At 38.1% G+C, this 26,193-nt stretch overlaps 3 protein-coding genes across 7 annotated transcripts in view; 1 reads left to right on the top strand and 2 right to left on the bottom strand.

The window, feature by feature from the left end:
* Positions 1–18,039, bottom strand: part of FIRRM (FIGNL1 interacting regulator of recombination and mitosis) — a gene marked incomplete at its 5' end in the record, with an annotated part of 48,816 nt that extends 30,777 nt beyond the window's left edge. Inside the window, 12 exons of one of the 2 annotated variants that reach the window (XM_081948780.1) lie at positions 180–309; positions 916–1,064; positions 5,192–5,256; positions 7,030–7,110; positions 7,678–7,816; positions 9,047–9,131; positions 9,341–9,503; positions 10,230–10,370; positions 11,835–11,939; positions 13,359–13,447; positions 15,669–15,709; positions 17,852–18,039. In XM_081948780.1, coding sequence (XP_081804906.1) covers positions 180–309; positions 916–1,064; positions 5,192–5,256; positions 7,030–7,110; positions 7,678–7,816; positions 9,047–9,131; positions 9,341–9,503; positions 10,230–10,370; positions 11,835–11,939; positions 13,359–13,447; positions 15,669–15,709; positions 17,852–18,039 — 1,376 coding nt within the window. Of the gene's footprint in view, positions 1–179; positions 310–915; positions 1,065–5,191; positions 5,257–7,029; positions 7,111–7,677; positions 7,817–9,046; positions 9,132–9,340; positions 9,504–10,229; positions 10,371–11,834; positions 11,940–13,358; positions 13,448–15,668; positions 15,710–17,614; positions 17,829–17,851 lie in introns of those variants that run through there. The other variant, XM_081948781.1, reaches the window with a different exon arrangement.
* Positions 18,040–18,113: 74 nt separating this feature from the next.
* On the top strand, positions 18,114–19,919 carry METTL18 (methyltransferase 18, RPL3 N3(tau)-histidine). Of its 4 annotated transcripts, none has more exons than XM_081948785.1 (2): positions 18,114–18,250; positions 18,765–19,919. In XM_081948785.1, the coding sequence occupies exon 2, from the start codon at positions 18,768–18,770 to the stop codon at positions 19,824–19,826; it is 1,059 nt and encodes a 352-aa protein (XP_081804911.1). In that variant the 5' UTR covers positions 18,114–18,250; positions 18,765–18,767; the 3' UTR covers positions 19,827–19,919. The 4 variants fall into 4 exon arrangements, with proteins under 4 accessions (XP_081804911.1, XP_081804910.1, XP_081804913.1 ...); XM_081948784.1 differs by having other exon boundaries at positions 18,197–18,313; XM_081948787.1 differs by lacking the exon at positions 18,114–18,250 and adding an exon at positions 18,352–18,543.
* Positions 19,920–21,908: 1,989 nt separating this feature from the next.
* On the bottom strand, positions 21,909–24,159 carry LOC309389883 (14 kDa phosphohistidine phosphatase-like). Its single transcript, XM_081948788.1, has 3 exons — positions 23,548–24,159; positions 22,538–22,662; positions 21,909–22,142 (listed from the first exon to the last, which is right to left on the bottom strand). The coding sequence occupies exons 1-3, from the start codon at positions 23,747–23,749 to the stop codon at positions 22,050–22,052; spliced, it is 420 nt and encodes a 139-aa protein (XP_081804914.1). The 5' UTR covers positions 23,750–24,159; the 3' UTR covers positions 21,909–22,049.
* Positions 24,160–26,193: the final 2,034 nt, after the last annotated feature.

Genomic DNA, 26,193 nt, shown 5'->3' with positions numbered 1-26,193 from the left:
AATGTTGAATTTCACTTGCTTCATTAAAAACAAATACTACATTTCCTTCACTAGAACAGTGTAAGCTGTTTTCATAAAGTAAGTTCAGGCCTCATCAAGGTCTTGGTTTATCAGCAGAGAATAATCAGGCTCAAATACACCCACACATGCCAACACAGATTCATGGCAGTAGAAAGCACCTGGGAATCTCTTCTGGGAGCTGACTTCCACTGTTCCACAGAGCCTGCACATCCTGGGGCTGAGATGGTAACATCTCCATTAGAGAAAGAAGAAGCTGACACTGTGGAAAATGCAGCTCAGGAGAGAGAGCTGAAGTTTGGAAAAATAGACAGCAAATGCATTTTGGTTAAATAAATAACAAAATAAATACATAATTTTTATTGACTTCTCAAGTTTGACAAGTTTAACTAATCCACAAAAATGAGCAACTCTAGAAATACTAAAATTTATATCTTGATAGTGCATGGAACTGAAATTTGTAATGACAACCTAAACTATTTTACTAGAAAAACTATCTTTTTAAAATATTTGCTGTTCATTTTCGAAATGTTTAAATTGTATTTTTCTTTCTTTCCTGCTTTGGTAGTTAATCTCAGTTCTAATTAGCAGTTTGAAGAGTTAGAACCAATCATGATTACTCATGCTTGAGCTATGATGTATCTAAAAAAATAAAGAAATCAGATGCAGCTAACATACGTATTACTTTGTTTCTGTCTAAAAATCCCATTAGCTATGATAAGAAAATAAAAAAACTTGAATTAAGCAGGTTATGTCAACATTAGATTTGAAAATGCATGCAATACTGTTGCAGTGAGTCTATATTTTAAAAGAGATGAATAAGAAAAAGGGCCTTTGTATATACAGTAATATTTCTTTGTGACAAGTTAAAATACTGGAGCATATTCATAAACCTACCTAAAGTTTTACTTAACACGACTTCTACGAAAGGCCTAAAGGAAAGTAACGGGGGGAGGAGAGAATCCAGTGACATTAGGAATCCCCTGGCTATTTCATACTGATGAGCCTCGGAAATCACCAGAGCATGAAGACTTGGTGGAAATTTACTGTTGAAAAAGAATGCAGAATGTCTCATTGCTGTATGCATTATGCAAGTCTCATTTCTTATACAGTACTTATCATGCCCTTAACTATTGAGGTATAATATTAAATATTAAAAATGAACTTTTAGGATTCAAAACAGTACAAAGCAAAGCCATTTACAGATTTTCAAATATCTTATTCCCAACCAATTAGAAGTTCAATGTTTGCATTTAGCACTTCAGAAAGACCTTATACGATAACCAATGTACTTATAAGGAATAAGTTATTGTGAGCTAGAGTTTAGTCGACATATATGGGAGGGCCTAATTGATATAAGATTTAAACATGCTGAGATGAGGCAGGGAGGAAAACTGAGGTAGTTTACAAAATCTTATTTACAAAAATATTAGTCTTAAAAAGTACAGGTAGTCCTCAACCTACAACCACAATTGAGCCCAAAATTTATGTTCCTAAATGAATTTTGCCCCGTTTTACAATCTTTCTTGCCACATAGTTGTTAAAGAATTGTTAAGTTAGTAACCCAGTTAAGTGAATCTAGCTTCCCCATTGACTTTGCTTCTCAGGTTGCAAAGGGGGATCACATGACCCTGAGACACTGCAACCATCATAAATATGAGTCAGTTGCCAAGTGTATGAATTTTAATCACATGATCATGGGCATGCCACAACAGTCATAAGTGTGAAAAACAATTATAAATCATTTTTTGGTGGTAACGTGGCCAATGATTTTTTGTGCTTCTCCAATCAAACTGGTGCTGTTTGGTGTCGGTGGGGGTAGAGATTAAGGATTTGGGATCGTGGCGTTTCACTGCCAGCTAGAGTTCGTGGATCCTGGTTTTTAATTGATGTGATGATTATCCTACGTAGAATTTGTTGCAATGGTTACAGTTGATTTTGTAGATTACATTGTTTCATTCATCCTTCTGTATTTTGCCTTTGGTTCTGGATAATTCCTAGTGGAGTGTGGCTGTGGGTTTGTAAACTATTGTTATTATATGGTTTGGTGGATTCTGGCTGTCGTTTCCGACACTTTTTTTGTGCATAGTAGGGTTAGTTGTTGCATGGTGGTTGGCTGTGTGGTGTGTTGTGGTTTGGGTGCTGTGTGTCAGAATATGAAGTTTTTGGGATAGCCATTAGGGAGAAAGAGGTCAAACTGCCGTTTCTCTTCTGCTTTTCTTAGTACTGTGGTGCTATAGTGTGTCCTGGCGTTTCTGAACAGGATTTGGACACAGTTTCTGGTGCTTTGGAAAATAAGTTGACTTCTTCTTTGTGGCAGCCTCTCAAATACTGGAACACTCCTATCATATCACCACTAGTCATTCTCTTCTCCAAACTAGCCATACCCAATTTCTGCAACTGTTCCTCATACAGGTGAAACTCAAAAAATTAGAATATCGTGCAAAAGTTCATTTATTTCAGTAATGCAACTTAAAAGGTGAAACTAATATATGAGATAAGATTCATTACATGCAAAGCAAGATAGTTCAAGCCGTGATTTGTCATAGTTGTGATGATTATGACGTACAGCTCATGAAAACCCCAAATCCACAATCTCAGAAAATTAGAATATTACATGCAATCAATAAAACAAGGATTGTACATAGAACAATATAGGACCTCTGAAAAGTATAAGCATGCATATGTACTCAGTACTTGGTTTGGGCCCCTTTTGCAGCAATTACTGCCTCAATGTGGCGTGGCATGAAGCCATCAGCCTGTGGCACTGCTGAGGTGTTATGGAAGATCAGGATGCTTTAATAGCGGCCTTCAGCTCTTCTGCATTGTTCGGTCTCATGTCTCTCATCTTTCTTTCTCTTGGCAATGCCCCATAGATTCTCTATGGGGTTCAAGTCAGGTGAGTTTGCTGGCCAATCAAGCACAGTAATCCCACAGTCATTGAACCAGGTTTTGGTGCTTTTGGCAGTGTGGGCAGCAGGAAAATGAAGTCAGCCTCCCCATAAAGCTTGTCTGCGGAAGGAGGCATGAAGTGCTCCAAAATCTCCTGATAGACGGCTGCGTTGACCCTGGTCTTAATTTAGCACAGTGGTCCAAAGTCCTCTTCTGATGAGAGGAAGTTTTGCCAGAAGCACCAAAAACTGGTTCAATGACCATGGGATTACTGTGCTTGATTGGCCTCTCCATTCTTCCTCCATACTCTGGGTCCTTGGTTTCCAAATGAGATGCAAAAGTTGCTCTCATCAGAAAAGAGGACTTTGGACCACTGAGCAATAGGACTTTGGATCACTGTGCTTCATTAAGACCAGGGTCAATGCAGCCGTCTACCAGGAGATTTTGGAGCACTTCATGCTTCCTTCCACAGACGAGCTTTACGGGGATGCTGACTTCATTTTCCAGCTGCCCACACTGCCAAAAGCACCAAAACCTGGTTCAATGACCATGGGATTACTGTGCTTGATTGGCAAGCAAACTCACCTGACCTGAACCCCATAGAGAATCTATGGGGCATTGCCAAGAGAAAGATGAGAGACATGAGACCGAACAATGCAGAAGAGCTGAAGGCCGCTGTTGAAGCATCCTGGTCTTCCATAACACTTCAGCAGTGCCACAGGCTGATAGCTTCCATGCCACGCCGCATTGAGGCAGTAATTGCTGCAAAAGAGGCCCAAACCAAGTACTGAGTACATATGCATGCTTATACTTTTCAGAGGTCCGATATTGTTTTATGTACAATCCTTGTTTTATTGATTGCATGAAATATTCTAATTTTCTGAGATGGTGGATTTGGGGTTCTCATGAGCTGTACGCCATAATCATCACAACTATGACAAATCACGGCTTGAACTATTTTGCTTTGCATGTAATGAGTCTTATCTCATATATTAGTTTCACCTTTTAAGTTGCATTACTGAAATAAATGAACTTTTGCACAATATTCTAATTTTTCGAGTTTCACCTGTATGTTTTAATCTCATCCTTTTAGTTGCTATTTTCTGCACTAATTCCCAAGTCTCAACATCTTTTTTGTAATTTGTTGACCAAAACTGGATCCAGTATTCCAGGTGTGGTCTTACTAAGGATTTATTTTGTGTTGCATGTTGGGATTTTCTCACAGCAGCTTTCATTTCAATACTGGGACATCATGTTTGACCACCTATTTTTCTTGCAATGGGGTAAAATACAGTCAGTGTATTTGCCTATAGAGGGCAAAGATCCTAAATTGACTTAAACTTGGCTGAGCAAGAACTGATGGTAGACAAAAATATGATAAAAAGTATCTGTGTATATGAAATAGTAATATGCAAGAGGACATTATCATGCACTACATAAACATTGGGTTTATGCATTTAATAAATATTGGGCATATGAATTTAATAAATAAATAAAATTTGTGCTTCTCTATCTTCAGTCTACTTTAATTTCTGCTCCAGTTCTGAATAATACAAAATTTCAGCCCTTTCCCGCCCATGATAGCTAGCATTCTCTCTTCAAGTGATCAACGTGTTTGCTGTATGTTTTTCAACTACCTGTTATCTAATAGGATACTATGCTTCCCAAAGACTCCAAATTCAAATATTTTTTTCCTGGTTGTTAATACCCCCATTCATTTAACCATTGAATAATGGTTTTTGTTTGGAGATGTTATTGCTGCTATCTGAACCAGAGATCCCTTGAAACAGTATCTTGCTTACAGGAAAACAATTTAATATTTTTAAGTTCCGTGGCTATGGAATCTTGTTACATGTAATGCATATGATTTGGGAAGGCAGGAAATTATGCTTTTGCTTATAATCCATAATATAGCAATAGCATCACAGACCCATTCAGCATACTCAGCACTAGGCTTTAGTTTTTGTGGCTCATTTCTTGAATACCAAAAATTCCAGTTTTGTAATTCCAAATTTGAAAATCATATCTGGAAAATGGCTTTCAAATTAGTTCTATATTTAAGCTCAGAAAACAGGGATAGAGGGAGCATTCTACGGTAAAATCAAATAGATATTAGCTATGTTTCATTTACCTGTATATTTGAAGATATGTCTGGTGAAGCTGATAGCAAGTAAAATCAAATAGATATTAGCTATGTTTCATTTACCTGTATATTTGAAGATATGTCTGGTGAAGCTGATAGCAAGTAAAATCAAATAGATATTAGCTATGTTTCATTTACCTGTATATTTGAAGATATGTCTGGTGAAGCTGATAGCAAGAATCTACTAGGAATGAAGTGAACTCCTGTAAAGTAAACAGCATTAAACAGTGTTAAATATAAATGCCAAAAACTCCAAAACCAATCAGAGGAGATACTGAGCAACAGTAAACTAGAACCAGAGGCCAAGAATCCAGATAGAGTTGTGCTCTCTAGAATCTATGGACTGGAAATGCTCTTTAACCCTTAGCTATGCTGGCACTTGTGATGAGAAACCTATTGGTGCAATTATAACTAATATGCTACTTCAAATTAAGCAAATTTTATCCACAATCCAATCACACTCCATCTCAGCTGTTGTAATGTATGCTACTAAGAGCCAGCCTTGAAAAGTACTGCAAAGTTCAGCTGGCTAAAAACATGGTACAGGTAGATATAAACTAGCACAAGATAGAAGAGTCAAAGGTGCCTATACTTAAATATCTGCCCAGATGACTCATTGCTTTCCAAGTATTGCTTAGAATATTAGTGTTAACTTTTAAAAACCTGACTGGCTTATAGGGAATCATTTCTCTCATGTATCTAACTGGATACTGAACTATCCATTCTTTCTCTCAGAGTCCATTTCTCTGGGGCAGAGGTTGTGGGCTACATTACCATAGAAGTTATTTTGCCCCCCCCCCCCATTCTCTTTTGCCAGGACTTTATTTAATTAATTGATGAATTAATAAGAATTTTTATTTTTTGTACTTTTAGTTTAATTTTTAATTTTAATAATTAGTTAGCTCCTTTTGTTGAAGAAGACAGGATATAAGTCACATGAATAATTATAAACATACATTGATTTAAAACTATGAATTTCAAATTTTGTTATCCTGCCCAATCTTGAGGGTTACACACAGTTCAGGCAAGGCAACAAAGAGACTTGCACATTAAATTAAAGATTCAGAAATCAAATGAAGTTTTCTTTTCTGTAATTGAGCAGCGTGTTGGTGCGTCACTGTCACTGTAGTTTGATATCATCACTGATAAATGACAGGATTGCATTCACTGTTGGGGCCAAATGATATGCAAGATCTCCTGGAAGCATTTTAAAGTTTAGAAATAAGGTTAATACCGTATTTTTCAGAATATAAGATGCACCAAGATTTTTAGAGGCAAATTAAAAAAAAAACTTTTTTTGGCACTCTGCAAACCTCCCAAAAACGGTCTGTCTTTTCACGAAAACGGGCCTGGTTTTTTTTCTTAAAAAAAAGGGGGGGCATGAATAGCCCTTAGGAGGCTTGTAGAGTATTCCTGGGGGGGGGGGGGGACGAGCAAAAAAACCAGCCGTTTTTCACGAAAACGGGACCATTTTTTGTCAAAAAAGGACATTAGGAAGCTTATAGAGTGCTCCTGGTGGCTGGGTGGGGGGAATTCATTTCTGCCCTCCCCAGCCCCCAGGAGCACTCTGAAAGCCTCCTACAAGCTATGCACGGCCATTTCGGTGAAGGGGCGGGGTTTCAGGAGGCAAAAAATGCTGTATTCAGTGTATAAGACGCACCCAGATTTTCAGCCTCTTTTCTGAGGGAAAAATGTACATCTTATACTCGAAAAAATACGGTAATACATTTGCCAATATAATTTAATGTTACTTAATTTGTAATGTAGTTCAGAATATTTCCATCAAGAAGTGTTTGTTGATTTAGAAGTACTACACAGAATACTACCATTAGTATTCAAATGGAAGATTTACAGAAAAAGAATAGAATGAAGTTTGGCCATGTCCATTTGTAGCTTTGGGTAAAAAGTGCATGGCACCACCATTAGTAAGAATGCTAAATTAATTTAATAAAATTGAATTCAATTACAACTCTTACCTTGATATAGTGCATTAGAGAATTGGTAAAGAATCTACACAGTTTTATCGTTCTCTGGAATATCTTGTAATCAATAATCTCCTATTAAAAAAAAATAGAATACCTGAAATGTACAGCAGTAACAACGTGCTAGAAAAATTATCTAAATTCAAGTTATCTCATTCCCACTCCTCTGGACAAGTCAATTCTGGATAGGCACTGCGGCAATATAGAACAGGGGTCTTCTAATCACTGATGTGCATGATATTAACAATTTTAACATGATCAGAACAAGTGAGGAGGGAAACACTTGGTTATATTATAAAATTTGTGGTTCAGCTGCTAATGTGCCCCTTTTAGTTGTGTAAATTTAATAATCTGATACAAGTGCTTAAGAATTTTGAAAACAGGCTGATTTTTAACAAGATCTTTGCTTCCATTGTATGTCAAGCATTTTATGGCTAGTCTGAAAAAATTATAATTTGTATGCCAGGATATAACATGCTTGATTTAAGAAAACTACATCATTTTTTCCATGAAGTTCCTGCTAAACCACTGATTTACAGCACCAGATTAAGGCTTGGAGCCACTCTAGTTAGAATCTGATACTTTTTGTCCCAAGATATCTGGGAGCATCAGTTTAAGGAAGTTGTGTTATAATCTAGTCACCTGCATTCCAGACAGTTTCATGTGTTCAGCCAGCTGCAAGCAAGATTCGAAGGAAAACAAGATGTCCTCACAAAGTCCACTAAAGATATCTGAATGTTTCAAACTGTCCTTTATTAAGGATTTGTGCTTGAGAATCTGCCTGGCAAAGACAAATATTCAACAGTTCTTAAATGATCATCAGATTTGGCATCATTCTTTCTAACAATGAACAAGTGTGGGTATGGCAACTAGTATCTATGGGGAAGATCAGCATCTGTCTCTATTGATGCGGACAATATTAGAGAAGTTGAAAAAAGATCTTAGATGTCTATTTCTTCTTCCTGTACTTCTGGTTTACATTTGTGACAAAATGACCCAGGTTCATCAATTCATATTGAGTGATTTACCAGATGTTGAAGCAACAATGGTCCTGAGTAGATGAAACTATGGCATCCAGAATGGGACTCACATTCTACAAATTGGGAGGGCTCATAGTGAGATTTGTACCTAAAGTTGATTGCAGCTGCTCTCAGAGATGTTTGGAGTCATGGAGTTACCACAACCTGCTTCGGGCAAGCTTGACAAAACGAATGTAGCACATTGTTTTCTTTTGGGATTTTAAATCTGAACAAATGCTGACTAAAGGTCAAGAATTTATTGTCACAATTTTGCTGTTTTCAAAAAGCATCCCTATAGGCTCTGAAGATTAATCAAATGAGATAATCAGATATCAGATATTCAGAGAATGCTGAATAATTACCCTAAAAAAACAAGCTATGATCTTATCAGAAGTCAGAAGTGGAAGACGATGTGTCTGTACATAATATTTACTACAAAATGGGTACTGCTCCTTGTCAAATATGGTATAAGGTCTCCTGCTCAAACAAAGTATTGGATTAGAAGACCTCCAAGGTCCCTTGCAACCATGTTATTCTATGTTCTACATCAATCATAAGAACACTGAAGAACCTTATAATTAGTCAGCTGGTCCTGGAAGTCAAATTAGTTTGCTAGGTAGGGAAGAGATTTAGAACAAACAAAAGAATGTATTTCTACCCGTAAACTCATAAGTTATCTGTGGAATTAATTACCCCAGAATATGGAGATACCCATGAACTTAGATGGTTTTAAAGGGGTATTAGATAAATTCATGGAGGTCTATCAAAGTCTTGAAGACTTAGTAGCCCTCCTGCTTGGGAAAATCAAGCCTCTGTACACCAGTTGCAGTGAAACAATGAAGAGAGAAGATAGGTTTGCATCTTCTGCTGTTGAATACGCCCAACATTCCCGGTGTGCTACTGCAAGATACAGAATGCAGGATGGAAACCCTATCCAATTCCCTTCTAAACTTTTGATTGCATAATTAATAAAATTGATAACTTAAAATTACCTGATTATAAACTTCCATGTGTTCGCGTGAAGTGCATGATCTATCCTGGAAATAGCAGAACAGATCTCCAGCATAGTGTGAATCACTATAGAGGAAACAAATATAAAAATTAAATGCAAGCAAAAAATCAGTATTGAATACAATAAATGGATATGTTGAATATATAGACAATGAAGACTTTATATTACTTTCATTAAATTACATTTCTTTAACATCAATGTTCATCAAAGAGAAGAGCACTTGGACATTTAGTGCCATATATCAATAAAGTGAGATCTATTTAAAAATACACACCTGATGCCATAATTCTTATGCTGTCTTCAGTAGCACAGGAATTTATAGTCAAAATATCCAGTAACATCATAAGCTGTTTTTGCAAACTATAGGTCCCCTTAAACAAAGACTGTAGTAAATCAGAAACCACGTGGAGACACTCTGCATATAAAGATTCACTGCTCTGTAGCAAAACAGAAATTCAAAGATAAAATTATTAGACTACTAGATCAGCAGTTGATATGGTCCAAGAAACTTGGAAGTATCTATTCAATAATTAATATTCCAGATAATTTCATCTTTCATATTATCTATAGCTGTTAAAACATTAGTGTTTAGGAGAATTTTTTAAGTATCAATGTGCACAATATGGATTTAATTTAAAACCAAATTTCTCAAAGCTGTACTGATTACAAAGCACACAAGCAAATATTGTGGATTATATGTTATTTTATAGTAAAATCAAATACTTTCTTAGCAATATAAAAACACTTTGAATTGAAAAATTTAAGATTAGAATATATTCGGCAAGGCCAGAAAAAGTTTCAAATTAAAAATGGTTTACACTTAAATTTAAAATGGTTCGTACCTTCTATACACTAATGTTCTTGTATCATATCTTAATTTATATTGCATTGAAGTTTTGTGATAATTTACACTTAAAATGCAATGAATAAAATGAAGTTGCTGGTCTGCAGTAATCTTAATTTCACTTTTGTGCTTTAGATAGGATTATTTTATTTTTTACCATGTATGATTACAATAATAAAATTGATTCTATCATATTAACTATTAAAGTTCCTATTAACTTTGCAACTTCAGTTCCTAAGAACTAAAGATGACTTTAATATTAATTTGCTTCTCCAGTTTTGTATCTGTCAGTTCATTTTCAAAACATAGCCTCACTAACCTTGCAGTGTAGAAATGTGTTCTTGATTACATGAAGAACAGAAGAGGGAAGGCTATAGACATGTTCTAAGGGTACCATTTCCTGCCTACTACAAATGTGTTGCACACAATCTGTTAATACTTGTAACATATGTATCAGGGCCTGTAAGAAAAAAAATACTATTAATAAAAAAATCAATAAATGTTGCAAAATTGTATCAAATCATTTGGAACAACAGGGAAAATATATAAGGTTGCTATTTGTGGATTATAGCTCTGCCTTTAACACCAATCTACCCAATAGGTTGTTTCTTAAAATGTCCAATTTGGGTATAAATCAGAGGATTTGTTTGTGGATAAAGGATTTTCTGACAGATAGGCCACAGTCAGTAAGGATGGGATCTCACCAGTCTTCTACTCTGATATTAAACACAGGAGCCCCCAGGGTTTCCTTTATTCTTTGTACAGACATGAGAGTAAAATCTAGACTGTGGAAGTTCGGGATCACACTAGGAACTGAATTGTGTCCATTTGTAAGGAATAGCATAGGAGTGATGGCGAACCTATGGCACGCGGAGCCATTTGTCAGGGCACGCCAGGCGCTGGCCAGCTGAGTTCACCCTTTTTTAAAACCATTTTTCGCCCTCCCCAGGCTCCAGAGGCTTTATAGGAGCCTGGGGAGGTCGAAAAGAGCCTCCCCCCCCGGAGGCCCTCCGGAGACTTAATGAGCTTCCGTAAGGCTCTGGAGCGTAAAAAACCGGCCCTACGGGTAAACTGGAAGTTTGGGAATGGACTTCCGGTTTGTTTGGAGGGTCATTTTGAGCGCTCCGAAGGCTTCAGGGACCGTCCAGAGGCTTCCCTGAAGCCTTCGGAACGCTTAAAACAACCCTCCGAGCAAACCGGAAGTGACTTCCGATTTGTTCGGAGGGTCGTTTTGAGTGCTCTGAAGGCGTCAGGGAAGCCTCCGGATGGTGCCCGAAGCCTCTGGAGGGCGTTTGGGGGGGAGGGGGAGGCTGTTTTCGTCCTCCTCAGGCTCCTATAAAGCCTCTGGAGCCTGGGGAGGGTGAAAAAAGCATGTAAAAATGGGGGGGTGCACCTGTAGTGCGTGCATGCGCACTGGGGGGTTGCACATTGCATTATGGGTGCGACACACCTGCAGACGACCCCCCTGCGTTCCCCCCACTTTTGGCATGCGAGGCAAAAAAAGTTCGCCATCACTGGCATAGGATCTCCTGCCATAGGGAGGGGATTGGACCACAAGACCCACAAGGTTCCTTCCAACCTTATGATTCTATGTTTTATTTCAAAATATACAGCATTAAAGGTTCTCCTTATATTTTCAGCCTGGATGAGAATAGGCAGAAGTATATAAATATAAATAAAAATCTGCAGAAAATGTTCAGCACATTTCAGTTTTTATTTTGCTAAAAATCAAAACAATTCTCAATTGACTCTTTGGAATACAGATGCCTTTTAAACAACCACACACACATTATACGGAACAGGAGAAAAACAGCAACTGTTCACGTATTTTCAGTGGATTTACTTTTTTTAGGTATGAATTAGCTCCCCAAATCTTAAAAGTATAGAAAAACAAGACATGGACAATTCTTTGAGCTAGATTTACCTGAAGATGGTTTCTCAATGTCATGTTTAACTGTACATTCTTGTTTGTTAAACTTTTGGCTTCAGCAGATATTTCATATAATAAAAGGTCAAATAATTCTATGGTCTGTTGAACAAAAACAAACACAATTGAAACACTATTAACTGAAAGCAATACATTAAATGCAAACAAAACACTATGATTTGTTATAAAATGGGATGACATTTACTATCCTTGATAGCCTTTAATAAATACAAGAGAAATTCAAGGTATGCAGTGGTTATCAGCCAGGACACTCAAACAAAACAAAACAAAAACACCCCTTCATATTAGCAGGCACTGAATTAAGATATCCTATTTAAGTTCTTCCAGAGGTCTCTAGAAAGAAACTAAGATCTAAAGAGCATGACTATTAAGGGACAGGAGTCCCATCCTTTCTTTTCTTGCAATGCAATAGTACAGCACTATAACAGAAGCTCCACATTTCACACACAACTGGGCAGAGAAGGACGTCAAGAGGCCATAAGGGGACTAACAAAAACAAAACAAAACTCCAATTGCATATGAATTATTGTAGTCTTTTTAGATTCCAGTCAATACTTAACTAAATTAAATTTTGTTCATTCCACAATAACTTTTTATATTGTGTTAGGTATATAGATATTTACAGTCTTCTTTATTAAAGAAGCATACTGGTAGTCATCCATCTATGACCCTAATGGAGCCTGCTGATTATTGTCGCAAGTGGTGACAGCCCCACTTAACGTCCCTCACCTCTTGCTCTCTCCAATGTTGAAGTTAAATGAATACATGGGTCTTTAATCACACATGGATAACCTCATGAGTGGAGGCAGTCCTGGGAGGACTATACCCAGCTGGGTCCCTAAAGGAGGAAGACAAGCAACAAAAAATTTGCAAAGCCAAAAACAGTCCAGCAGGGGAAGGAACCCAGCTACATTAATGCCTAGCACTGTACTCCAATGCCCAAGAGGCTTCTAAACAAGCTTCCATGCTGTGGCGATGAAGCCACACTTGTGGGCTGGGCCTCTGCCCTGATTAGCTGGCCATGGGAAGACTGCAAACCTTTCCTGGATCTTGCTAGGTTTTGAAGAAGCCAGCTACCTGCATACAAGGCAAGAGCTTTCCATAACCATTCCCTTGCTTAACCCCCTCCCTACCGGTACAACAGAAACCTAGATTTCTTCAATAAAGAAAACAGAAAAAAAAGTAGGGAGGACTTTGATCTAAATGAAAGATTGTAAGTGGATAGTGGCTATCAACATAGCCAGTACTTATTAGAGCCAGTTTGTAGTAGTTAATGCACAAGGCTAGTAAGCACAAAGCCAGATGGGTGACCTTGAGCTAGTCACTTTCTCTCAGCCCTAGGAAGGAGGCAATGGCAAACCACTTCTGAAAAACCTTGCCAAGTAAACTTCAATAACTTGTCCAGGAAGGCAAGATGGATTGAAAGGTGTGCGCTTGCACACACATACACACAGTAGTTACTAATTCACACTTTTCAGCTCATAATATACAATATCATACCTTTGGGAATATTTTGGAGAAAAAAACTTTTTCCAATTCTGAAAGTTTTATGTGAGGTAGAAATCTCTCTGTCAGCATTCTTAAGATATCTGTAAATAAGTAAATTTTATATCATAAATCCAAGGCTTAGATCCCAGTGAACAATTTCAATGTGACATTGTACAGCTTTTAACCACAATACGGAAATACTAAACAGATTTTTAACCGATATTATTACCAATATTTCCCATTTTAGTTTGTGTTTAGTTGGATGGCACGACAGGCTGGAAGAGAAAATAACCTACATATTTCCTAATAAATCAGTATCATTATTTACTGTAAATACTGTAAAAACTATTGCATTTTAGGACAGATCTGCTTTATTGTTGCTGTTATCTTTTAAGTTATGTTTTATTATTAATCACTACAGCGATATACCCTTTCTTTTTTCTGTTGCATTCTTTTCATTTTTAAGCACTTTTTATGTATAGTTTTGTATATATTTGATTATAAGTATGTTTCTGCTTGGTCTCTTTTTTTCCTAATAAAAGTGTTTTTCTTTAACAAAAAGGAGGAGTATGTTTCATACTTGGGGCAAAAATCTATTGTTGCCTGTCTACATCTCTGTTACATAGTGGTGTATTTTCTTCCCCTGTTTTCTCATGCCAGCCCTTCCCCTACACCAGTGCTTCTCAAATAGTGGGGCGGGGCCCCCAGGGGGGGCGCGAGGCTCCGTAAAGGGGGGCTCAGCTCAAATTATTTTATATATTTTTGTTTTGCAGGTTAAAGTTTTTTTTAATATTGTGTTCCTTTAAATCCTGTGCTCCTTTAAATCTTTTCTGCTACAGTTAATAAAGCTATTCTTTGTTGTAAATTGATCCACATTTCTTTCTTTTTTTATTCTCTTATACGTTAATAAGGATACAGTGTTATGCAGAGGTGTACTTATAACAATTTTATAGACAAATGATACTATTTACAGTTGCGCGGGGGGCGCGAAATGTTTTCTTCTTCCTAGGGGGGGCATGACAGAAAATAATTGAGAAGCACTGCCCTACACTAACCCAGAATATGCTCAGTAGCCTTCTTTATATCAGATCAGAATTTGTATGAATGTTGCAAGAGAGGTTCCCTTCTTAGTCCAAGTGATGGAAGCTGTAGTTGTGATTCCATAGATTCCCCCCAGAAGAAAAATCAACAGGCTCAGCAGAAAGTATGACATCATGGTATAGATGTAAAAGCTCCTCCATTTGAAAATTCAACTCTCTGAGAGAAACTTTGTGAAGTTTATTGCTGCCTAAGGTAATTTTCTAGAAAAAGAAAATAATTTATAGGTGAAGAAGCCAGAATAATGAGAATGATAAAAGACTGCAATTCTAAGCATCCCAATCCTGCAAAAAAGCAATATCTTTTCAGAAACTAGAAACTGTAACATGGAGCTGCAATTGTCTAAGAAGTAACATTCTTCATGTATTAAGCAGAGTTCTAGACAACCATTTTATGCTTAGAATTTGAAGTTATATTTAGAATTTGTCCCTTCCTGTATGGGGAAATATAACTAATGTATTGGCAGAGAATACTTGGTGCTCTGAGCTTGTTTTCCTGCAGACGCTACATTACTCAAACAAAGCAGCATTAACCATGACTAGTACTGATGATGTTACGTAGTTTGGGTAATGAAACATCTGCAAGAAAACAATCAAGCTCAGATAACACCAAGGACCACTCATTTCAACCCTGAGCTACAGAAATACTCCTAAATTGAATACTTTGCTGCCTTCATTTTGAATTCCCAAATGGCATGTTTACTGAAAAATCCTCCATTTTCTCTGAAACATTTAACTATGAAGATCTAACAAGCTAGGATAAATATATTTACAGTTTCTTCCCTATCACTGACTGAAGGAAGCAAGAGACTGTTGACAGAATAATTTGGTTTGGTTGGTGGCTCTAAGTGCTCATATTTAGATGTTCATTTGAGAAATTCTGAATTTCTATAAGCAGGGTGATTCCAGAAAAGGTCTGGCTAACATAAAAATAACAATGTACACAGATGGCAGGTGAGATATACCTCCTGCGAGATACAAAGATAGAAAAGCAACAGCTTTGGTCTGCTTGCCTTTCCCAGATTTTGTGTCATCTATAGCTTGGAACTATCAAAATGTTATCATGAATTGTAATTGACCTGAGACAACTTTGCAGAATCTCCAGAACACAATGATTTGATTCGGATTCAAAATAAATCTGTTTTGTGCATATTCACAGAATTTAATAAATACAAACAATAAAGGAATTAAACATACTTTAAAATTCTGTACAGAAACAACTTACGTATATGCTGAATCGCACTGTCAGTTGCCTGATATAAAGAGTATAAATATTAAGAAAAATAGCATATTCATATCTTAAAATAAAGTTGAACTTTTAAAATCACAATATATGCTAATGGTTCTGCTTTCAACTAAACAACAGTATAGTTTAAGCTACACTGGCTACACCAATTGAGATTACTACTTCCAAATAAAAATGTCTGTTGCTTGGAGAGCATAGGATGTGTCTCAACACAAAGAATTGAAACTCCAGGATCCTCCAGGCCTAGAGAGGAGGAATCGGTTTTGATTTAAAATCAGGCAGAATTTGTCATTGCAACCAACTGAAAAATGAAACCAGGTGTTTTGTTGGTCGTTTAAACAGTGGTAAAAGTATTTGGTTCTTCCAAATTAACACAAAACTATTAACTCTACAGTTATGGATAATTAAATACATTTGGCAATACTTAATTTTATTATCTTAATAACTATTATCAATGTTTTTCTGATTATTTTCTTATCTGTAAAAATATTCTAGAATATTTGAATTTTGGCAGTTCATCTTAAAATAATGTGTAGGATTTCTTTTTGATTTTCAATTGTTTGTGTTGACTTGTTTTATATTTTCGTTTTAATGTTGGGTGATAACGATGATGATGGGCAAGCTTCCCTGGATAATTATTTTAAGGGCAATATATCATTAGCTTTTTTACTTCCTATCAAGGGGCTTAGGAAGTATAAGAACACTGTACGTTTTAGAGAACAACTAATCCCGATATCCACACAGATCCTTGAATCAGAAGGTGATATTTAGAATACTTTTTCCAAGTTGTTTTAAGGTTTTACAAATCAAAATCAGCATTGTGAATTACATTTGAAAGCGGGTGAGAGATCAGCATGATTACAACTATATAAAATGGATGAGATTTGATCTCAATTGATAAGCATGGGGCTATATTTTCTACGTAAGCTGCTGTTTCTGAACCATTCCCAAGTGCAACATTTTACATCTTTGCATTTAACAATGATCGTAACAACCAAACAAAAATGTCATGGCCAAAACAGACAAATAGACTTCAGCAGTAACTCCAACATTAATGGACTGAAATAAGAACTATGCTTAATAAAATATTGTTTTTAAATTCTATTCTGTGGCTAAACAAATTGATCACAATAAATGGTATTTACTCGTCATGAAACATAATATTGTTGCATTTCTTTTGTTTCTATATTAATATAGTGATTGTAAAATATAGTTAAATATAAATTAATAAATTTAATAAATATAAACAAGATCACTGTAAAATCAAAAAGAAATTCAAGTGATGTTGTAAATAAAACTGTATGTTTTTCTACTGCACTGCATGTACCTAAAATAAAAACATATTTTCTATATCATTGTATGTATAAACTAGGGAGACATCTTGCATTCCCTAAAAATATATTAATAGAATGCATTGTTGAAAGTGGGCAAAGGAACAGGAGGTGCAAATAAACAAGCCAATCAGAATGAAGCAGGAGATAAGAAACTAGTGCCAACAGTACAAGAGAGATGGGGAGAAACAGACACCAGTCTCCTGCTCCTCTTGTTTTCCTCCATGTATACAGTATAGTAGCACTTCAGTTACTGCACTGCTTCATTCTTTCATTCCTGTTCAATGAGGTGTTCGGTGCATGTTTCAATCTTTTTTAATTCCCTCCAGGTAGAAGCAAGCTATGACAAGCACCTCCTCCATCCATGGAGGCTCTTCAAGCAAAGGGGGGCTCAGAAAAATCAGATCCTCGAAAGGGAGTTTCCATTGATTTGTTATTATGGTTATGCTACTGCTAGCCAATGTTTTAATTTTACGTTGGTAATTATAAGCCTCTGTCTTTGGAAAGGGAACGAAAAACAAATAAACTCAAGAAATATCAATATTTAATGCTCAGGATGCTGCCTTTGAGAAGCTGCTGAGCGCAAGGCTTTACCTACGTTTCCTATGGTCCGTTTTCATTTCCCACTCTTAGAGCGCTTCCTTTCTAGCTATCTCCTTAGCCCGTTGCGTGCAACTGACTGGCTTGCAAGAAAACATACGGAAGGGGCCGAGGAAACAACTGGCCATCACAAACACCGGCAGACAAATTAAAGGAAGGGGAGGGGGCACCTCTCCTTTTCCCATTCCCAATTGCCCCCGCGACTCGGCTACTGCAGTTGAGAAGGATATGAAAAGGCGCGGCAGGGCGGCGGAGAGCTGGCGACGGCACTCCTCTGGATCCCAGCCCTCCACCTCCGACAACAACGACATCTCCTCAGGCTCGCCCTGAGACATGTCGCTCATTCTGTATCTGCCGCCAGAAGCGAAGGCCCTCCTCCTCCGGTCAGCGCGATTCCCATCAAACACCGCGGGGATCATAGAGCCAGCTCGAGGGCGGGATAGTCCGGCGACGGAGCCGCTCTGGAAAGCCTTTGGAAAACGAGATTCCCACCTTGGCCACGTGGGCTTTCGCTTGTTCAGGCGCTGGCCTGCCTCTCCGCTCAATCGATGGGCTTCCCTCCCGTGGGCTACAGGCTTCGTCCCGTGCGAGGTTTAGCCTTCCGAGTCTGCTAACGCCATCATTCACGAGGTTGTGGGGGAAAGGATCCTGTATTGTGTGGGAAGGAACTGCTCCTGGAAGGAAAAAAAGTGTGTGTGTGTGTGGGGGAGGATTGCATAATGAAGGTAGTACTTGGCAGGGAAGTACTTCGTATGTCAGATTTAGTCATGCTGTGTTCCTTTTTCTCTTGGAAACGCTGTGAAAAAGATTATTGAAACTGAATTAGATTTGGGGACAAATTAATCTTGCCTCAAAACTGGCATATCTTTTTTCCTGGAAAACAAAGATTGCTGTCTCTCTGGGATTCCTTTCAACACTCGAAGGTATAATCAAATAACCACAGGATGGTGTAGCATTTATGAGTATTGTTGATATGTATGTATGTATACATTTGTAAGGGTATTAAAAATAGTGGAAACTATAACTCTCTAGAAGTTAATGTAACTTTAAAAGTAGGCTTTGTACATTTCTTTTTAAGTACAAACAAAATCAGTACGTGTTTGCATATTAATACATAAACTTATTTTTCTGTTTATTTTTCAAGACAATGGAATTTCAATTCAACTTCTCTGTGGACAAAATAGCAGAAAACAGAACAGATACTCCTGAGAATGAAAAGCTACAGCAGGAAATGGACCTGTTGAATAATCAAGACAACAGCAATAATATTACCTCAGAAGAAAATAAATTAAATTACTATTTATCTGGAACCATTGCTAATATATCAAACCACAGCACTTTGAATGCAAGCCCTGATACAAGTTTGTTGAGGAAACAGTCCTGTCCCAAATCTGCCAAGGTGCATGATATTCCTAAAGATGTCAGTAAAGTCCTTGAAAACAAAACTATTGGAACTTTACCGGGCATTCACTATGCAAATATTTATGTAGTGGAGACTGCACTCCCAGGAAACTCTGTCAAAGAAAGCATTATGTCTTCTCAATCTGACCTAATTACAGGTGTCTATGAAGGAGGTTTAAAGATTTGGGAATGCACTTTTGATCTCCTGGATTATTTATCTGAAACTGATATTCAGTTTGCACAGAAGTCTGTTTTGGACCTTGGGTGTGGAGCTGGACTGCTAGGAATTATTGCACTAAAAGGAAATGCCAAAGAAGTTCATTTTCAAGATTATAATAGTTCAGTAATTGAAGGAATCACCATACCGAACATACTGGCTAATTATTCTCAAGATGATGATGGTGAGGAAGATACCCAGCTTCACCTAAATCAATCTAGGAAAAAAGACTTCACCCAAGATTTTCTGTCTAAATGCAAGTTTTTTTCTGGGGAATGGTCAGAATTTAGTACATTTATTTTAAATGACACCAAACCTTTAGTAAAATACGATCTCATACTTACATCAGAAACTATTTATAATCCTAATTACTATGAAGGTTTCCATGATGTACTTTCAAGTTTATTGGCAAGAAAGGGCACCATATTTTTAGCTAGCAAAGCACATTATTTTGGGTGTGGAGGAGGGGTCCACCTTTTTACAAGTTTCATAGAAAAGAAGAATGTATTTAAATCTCAAGTGGTTAAAGTTATTGAGAAGGGGCTCAGTCGTTTCATTATTGAACTGACATTTAAGAATTCCGGTTAAAATGCTAACATATTAAATACATATTTTCTGTTATCAGAGGTGTAATAAATTACTACTACATTTGACTACTTACATAAAAACTTTTTCATTTACTATGTTTTCTCCTTGTCTGAATTATTTATAATTATTTGTGCAGGGTATGTACCACGTAAGCTTAATTTTAGCCTGATTTTGTCTAGCAGTCATTCCTCATGAATGTCTAAGACTGCATTATTTCATGGACCTAGTTTGATTTCTCAATTGTTATTTCCTCATCTAATTTATCTAAGAGTAATACTACATGTACAATATCTTTCCCTCTAATACATCAATCACTTATCAAAATTATCTCAATTTTTACGGCATAAAGATCCATCTAGTCTAAGAAACTAAGGCAGCTGCTTCAAAAGCAAAATAGGAACAGCAATGTTTATACTTTAAAAATTCTAAACTCATTCATGCCATCTCCAAGATGAACATATTTATGGTGAAATATGTTTATTTTCCAATTAATTTGGTAGATATCAGAATTACAAACCAGTCATTTCAGCCCTTGTATTTAATTACTGAGAAAATTGGCTTCAATAAATCATAGCTTCATTAACCATGGGTAAATTGAGAGACATTTAACTTTATTTTCTTTATAGGACCATGGGATAAGCAGCCTCCCTCTACATGCTATCCTCTTTTTCCTTGGACAGTTTTCTTGACCTCCCTTGGTATTATTTTTGTTGATTGATTTTTGGAAACTGGATAAGTCCATGTCCATGCTTTGCTGTTGCTTCATCCCAGGAAGAGCAGAGACTGACTGGCTCAAAGTCACCCATTTGCCTACTACAGTACACCAAACTCAGAATTAGAATTCAAGTGACCCTATTTTTAATTATAAAATTATAAGATCTCTTGCTTATAAATTTTCCCTTACCGCTAGAAACCTGCAACCATATTTCCATTATATTTTCTTTCCAGATGTTTTCCCTAGCCACTTTTAATTTTTTTGAAGCTCCTCTCTGATACTTTCTTCTGATCTTCAATTGTTGTCTCTTGCTTTTCTTAGTCCAAATTCATAAGCAGTAGCTTATATTTCACTTTTCTAACAATTCACAGCAGTAAAACCAAGCGGGTTTATGCATAGTAGAAGTTGGATATTACCATACATTCCCATTTTTTGGGTTCAGATACCAAATGAAGAATCACAGTAAAAATTGTACTTCAGCACAATTTAATTCAAGGTCCTGATTGAAATTGTGAAGTAGATCTAATCCTTCAATGGTTGATGTGTCATGTCATGCGTAGGGATTAAAATGTGATGTTTTATGAAACCTTAGTTGTACAGAGTTTATACTGTGATTACAGATATGCACTGAACCTCAAATTAATGACTTTTCAGTCTAGCATGCATTTTGAATCCAATCCATGTGGTTATCTTTATGGTATAAGTACAAACCCACAAAACTACATTGAGTAAATTGTAATTAAACATGTCATCAAAGCACAACCTATATCTTAATATTTTTAACTATTTAAATATTTTTAAATTGTTCTGGGATTGGATGACAAAGAGAATTATGTCATGTAATTGCCTGCAGGAGAATTTTTATCCAGCATCTGCAGTTACCAGTGGGTCAATGGCACCTAAATAGCTCACAGTCCCCCTTCTAAATTAAAATATTAATAAACTCTCATATATGTTTTTGGTTTTCCCAAATAAGGCTCTCAAGTTGCATTATTTTAGAAAGGAGTACCTGAAAAGATGTACAGAACCCTAATTTGGAGCCTGGAAATACAAGTAGTGGGCATGATATTATTCCAGATATTTTTCATGAGTTTTAATATTGAAACTGGATGAATTATCAAAGATCATGTGCTCATTCTGGCTTTGACTTGGCAGTTTATCAACAAAAATGAAAATATTTACCAATGTTCAGGAAGTCCTCAAAATAAAACTTGACTTGAATGAAATTTTATTTCTTAAAAATGTTTAAAGAGGCCTTGCATTAATGCAGGGTCCAAAATTATCTTTATGGCGATGTAAACTGGAAGTATGGATTTAAAAAATACAAATACTGTCAACAAGATGTGAAGAAGTGATAAAACTCCAAGTTATTTAAAGCATGAACCAAGCCATTTATTATCCTATTTTTTATTCAGTATAGGCCAAATGCACTGATTGTATTTCCTCATGGGAGTTTAGAATTAACTGTATACTATCTTGAAAAAAATATTTATATTAGATTATACAATTTATTTCTTGTCATCTGACCAGCTAATTTCATAATCTTTATAAACCCTCTTCAGTATTTCAACAGTCACAGAATGATCAGCTTTGCCGTATCCCTGTAAGAAGAAAATATTTCTAGTGTCATAGAATCATAGAATAAAAGGATGAGAAAAGACACTCATAATATTTTAGTCCATTCTGCTACAGCTATTGAGCATGATTATTTCAAAAAGACTTCCTACAGTACCTGCTCTAAGTAGACAAATTATGATAAAATAACAAGTCTTGCAATCAGCATAATTAGAAATGCGTGAACACAATAAAAGTTCCACAGCAATAGTTTAACATGAAATATGATAGATATTAGGGATAGCTGAGAATTACAGAAACCTCATCCCCAAAATCTATTACTGTTCCTTCTCATGAATTAATACATTTATTAACACTACCTTAATCTTAATATGCAAATTAAATCACCAATATTTGGGCAGCATATGTAAGCAGCACTTACTGTAGAAAGGCCAAATACACGGATTTTCTTGTCTTTGCTGTTATGATCAATTTTTCCTCCTCCAAGACACTTGCATACAAAACCTAGCTTTTCCATTTCAGGGTTTACTTTTTCAAATATGTGATCTGTAATAAAAAAAATACAAGCTAAGCAGAATATTTATACTACAAAGACAAAACACAAGGACCTTTAAAATAGTAAACATTGTAGGAACTATAAAAACTCAACCTTGTCTGAACTATAGTATTCATATCATTCAACCCATTTTGAACATATTTATGTCTGGAAAAGATTCATTAAACAAATATAGATTCTCATCATCTTTTAGATGCCAAATGAAGAAATGCCAAAACTGAACACCAAAAAACAATCTGACAAGTTTATTTTGTTTGGCTTTCTATGTCCACAAACAAAATAGAATGATAGAATAGTTAAGAATCTAAGTGGCTTCTTTGTAAAATGAAAATAGCAACCTTTCTATTTAAAAGTTTTGTGGAAAAGGAAAGCATGACAGTGAGTCTAAAGCATCATAATCATTTCAATTTATTATACTGTAATCCAAATAAGAGATAGAACAATGTGCTTTTCTCATCCAGATTTCAAATGCAAAAATTTAATGGCATAGCTGACACAAGTTATTTCAACATGCTGGATTCACACAGTATGCAAACTCAAGTTTCAATAATGGCTTATTCAATTGTTACCTGTTACAAAATCATAATGGGGGTGGGTGGAGAGCCCACAAACCATATTTAAAAGGAAAGCAAACAGAACATTATGGTGGAAGCAGGCTTGGATGTCGCAGCGAAATCTGACAGCGGATCTAACCCAGGTTAAATCCACTGAACTACTATTCCCTAATGAGATCATTCATTAGTTATACATGTGTTTTCAATTTTTTTTTCTCTAGTGCTATCCCGGCTTCTTAATTTCACGCTGAAGGGTGCTGACTTCACTTTTTTTTTTTCATTGTTAAGCCTGGGTCCGGTCCAGCTGCCAGCTCCACTCACTGTGGAACTCGGCGTCCGCAGTGCCCCTCACGATGTCGCGGTGCTCATCAGCCCCCCGCTGCACTCGCACCAGGATATATTTGAAAGTGCCATCGGGGTCCATCTCCACTTCGGAAACCGAGCTCAGCTGCCCTCCAGCCGCCATTATCCTGCCTCGCGGACTGGAGCAAAGCGCGCGCCAAAGCGCAGAAAGAGAAAGCATTGACTTTTCGGCGTCGCGTCGAGCCTCTCCAATGCAAAAAGGGGCCTGGATCGCCAGCCGCGAGCGCTCATTGGCTCGTACTGCGAATTGGCCGCAGGAATGCGCGAATGGAACGGGACTCTTCCAAAAGTGGGAGAAAGCTGCGGCGAGCCTCTTTGCTGGAATCACCCAGGCACAAGCACATCCCTCCCCTGTCCCCCCGCCCCACTCCTACGAAGACGACGGTTTCAGGGCAGAGAGCGGATATTCTTCCATCTCGACCAGTGGTACAGAAGATGCTTAATATGGATACGAACTACATCTATTTTAAACTCTGCTCGGCTTCGTGGAGTTCGGACCAAGATTTCTGGCTGATCTTAAGGAGCAGAACAAGATGGCATGTTTGCTCAACATTAATTAATCCAATTTGCAGCCCAAATCTAAATTGTTTTGGATTAACCAGGGTGGATATTATTTTAAAAAATAAAAATATCGGATTTTTAAATTTTAAATCGATTTGTCTTATTTAAATCAGATTTTTTAAATCAAATTTATTTTCATAAAATACTTTTGGAGTAAAATCTATCTAAAGATAGTTTTCTATTTAAGATACATTAATAATTTAGTTTATTCAGCATGAAATGGAGCTTAGTTATGTAGCATGAGGCTGTTTATTCTGCAATATTTACATTTTTTATAAACTCATTCAATCAATCCAAACTCTGCAAGCTGAGATAACATGCACTCTAAATAGGAAACCTTCATTTTGTTTGCAAATAATTATATTAAAGATTCTAACTACCAGCAAGAATGAGTCCTTATATTTAAAGATAACTTGTCATTTCAGATACATCATGGCAGCACCTGTTAGCGGGCATCCACTCACCTACTGCCTGCCATGTCCCTCACCTTATTGTGTCACTGTGTTGTGGTCCACTGGCGGCCTGTGGAGCTGGCAGTAGAGTCGGACAGTGAGGAGATTGGGGAGGAACATGGGCCAGTCCTGAATGTTATATTCCTTTCCTCCCCGACTTACGACCGGGGATTCCCCCTGTTGTCAGCCAGCAACAGCCATGCTGCGCCTTAGCCAATCAGGCGCGGCATGGCTGAAGGCGGGCTGATCTGCTCTCCTGATTGGTTCCTCGGCCTGACAGCTCTTCGTATAAATAGCTGTCAGGCTAAGGAACGGGCGATTCTCTCCTGTATTGTTTGCTGTTGTTAAACCTAATAAAATAGAGTTGGACGTTCCTCAGTGTGTCAAGCCTCGTCTTTCCCCACACTTCTTCACTGGCGACGAGGATGGGATCCTCCTGAGGCGACGACCCTGACGGAACCCGACCTCTACACACAGCCGCTTGAGTTCCGCTCCCCGAGCCGCACAACTTCAAGCCGCTATGTCTTCGCTTCCCCCGTTCGCTCCTTTCGGAACCGACGGAGAAGGATGGACGGGATTTTTGGAGCGCTTCGAGTGTTTCCTGCGAGCCAACGGGAAAAGGGGTATCCCGATGGAGGAGAAGTGCAGCTTCTTCCTCAGTAGCTGCGGAACCCCGATGTTCAACGCCGCCCGGGCGTTGGCAGCCCCTTTACCAGTCCACGATCTCGACTGGGATACGCTGATGGCCAAGCTGAAGGGACATTACGCCCCGACCCCATCGAAAATTGCCCAGCGGTACGCATTCCGTCAGTGCGTCCAGAAGCCACACGAAGACGTAAGCCAGTTCCTCCAGTCCTTGCGCACCACAGCTATACCCTGCGAGTTCCTGGACTTGGAGGACAACCTGGTGGAACAATTTGTCAGCGGAGTCAAGGACCTCCGGCTGAAGAGGCGTCTCCTGGCTCGACCAGAAATCACCTTGGCCGAGGCGGTCGCTGAGGCACGGGCGATGGAGTTGTCCGAACAATCCACCGCTGAGATGGACCGCCACCAGTTTTCATCTCTCCCAGCGCGCACCTGCCTCATTGATCAGCTGGTGCCCATGCCGAGCCCGGCTGAAGAAGAGGAAGAGCTCGTGGCTCGCCTGGCAGAGCTGCAGAGACGCCGCAATCCGCGACCTCCGCGCCAGACTTCGACAGCCTGCCTTGGCTGCGGGGGCAGCCACGACCGGTCAACCTGCCCATTCCGGGCGTCCGTCTGCCGCCGGTGTTCAAAAAAGGGGCACTTGGCCCAAGTTTGCCGGGCTGTGCTGCCTCCACCACCATCCCAAGGAGCCACGGGCCAGCAGATGACAGCAGGACCGCAGCAACCCCGCCGCCAGCCGCGCACGAGAGCCAGCTGCTACGCCGTGGAGCCAGGCCCAGCAGCCGCCCCTGCTGAGGCGATCTACCAGGCCTCCGCAGGTGCGGACAGAATCAAGGCGTCAGTCCTCATTGAGGGCGCGCCTTGCGAAATGGAGGTGGACTCCGGCTCGTCCCGCTCCATAATTGCCTGGGCTGACTTTAACAAACTTTGCCCCGGCGTCCTTAAA

The sequence above is a fragment of the Natrix helvetica genome (assembly GCF_964273705.1).
Source record: "Natrix helvetica genome assembly, chromosome: 3".
In the NCBI taxonomy this organism is placed as follows: domain Eukaryota; kingdom Metazoa; phylum Chordata; class Lepidosauria; order Squamata; family Natricidae; genus Natrix; species Natrix helvetica.
Note: the sequence above shows the minus strand (reverse complement) of the source record. Positions and strands in the feature narration are given on the sequence as shown.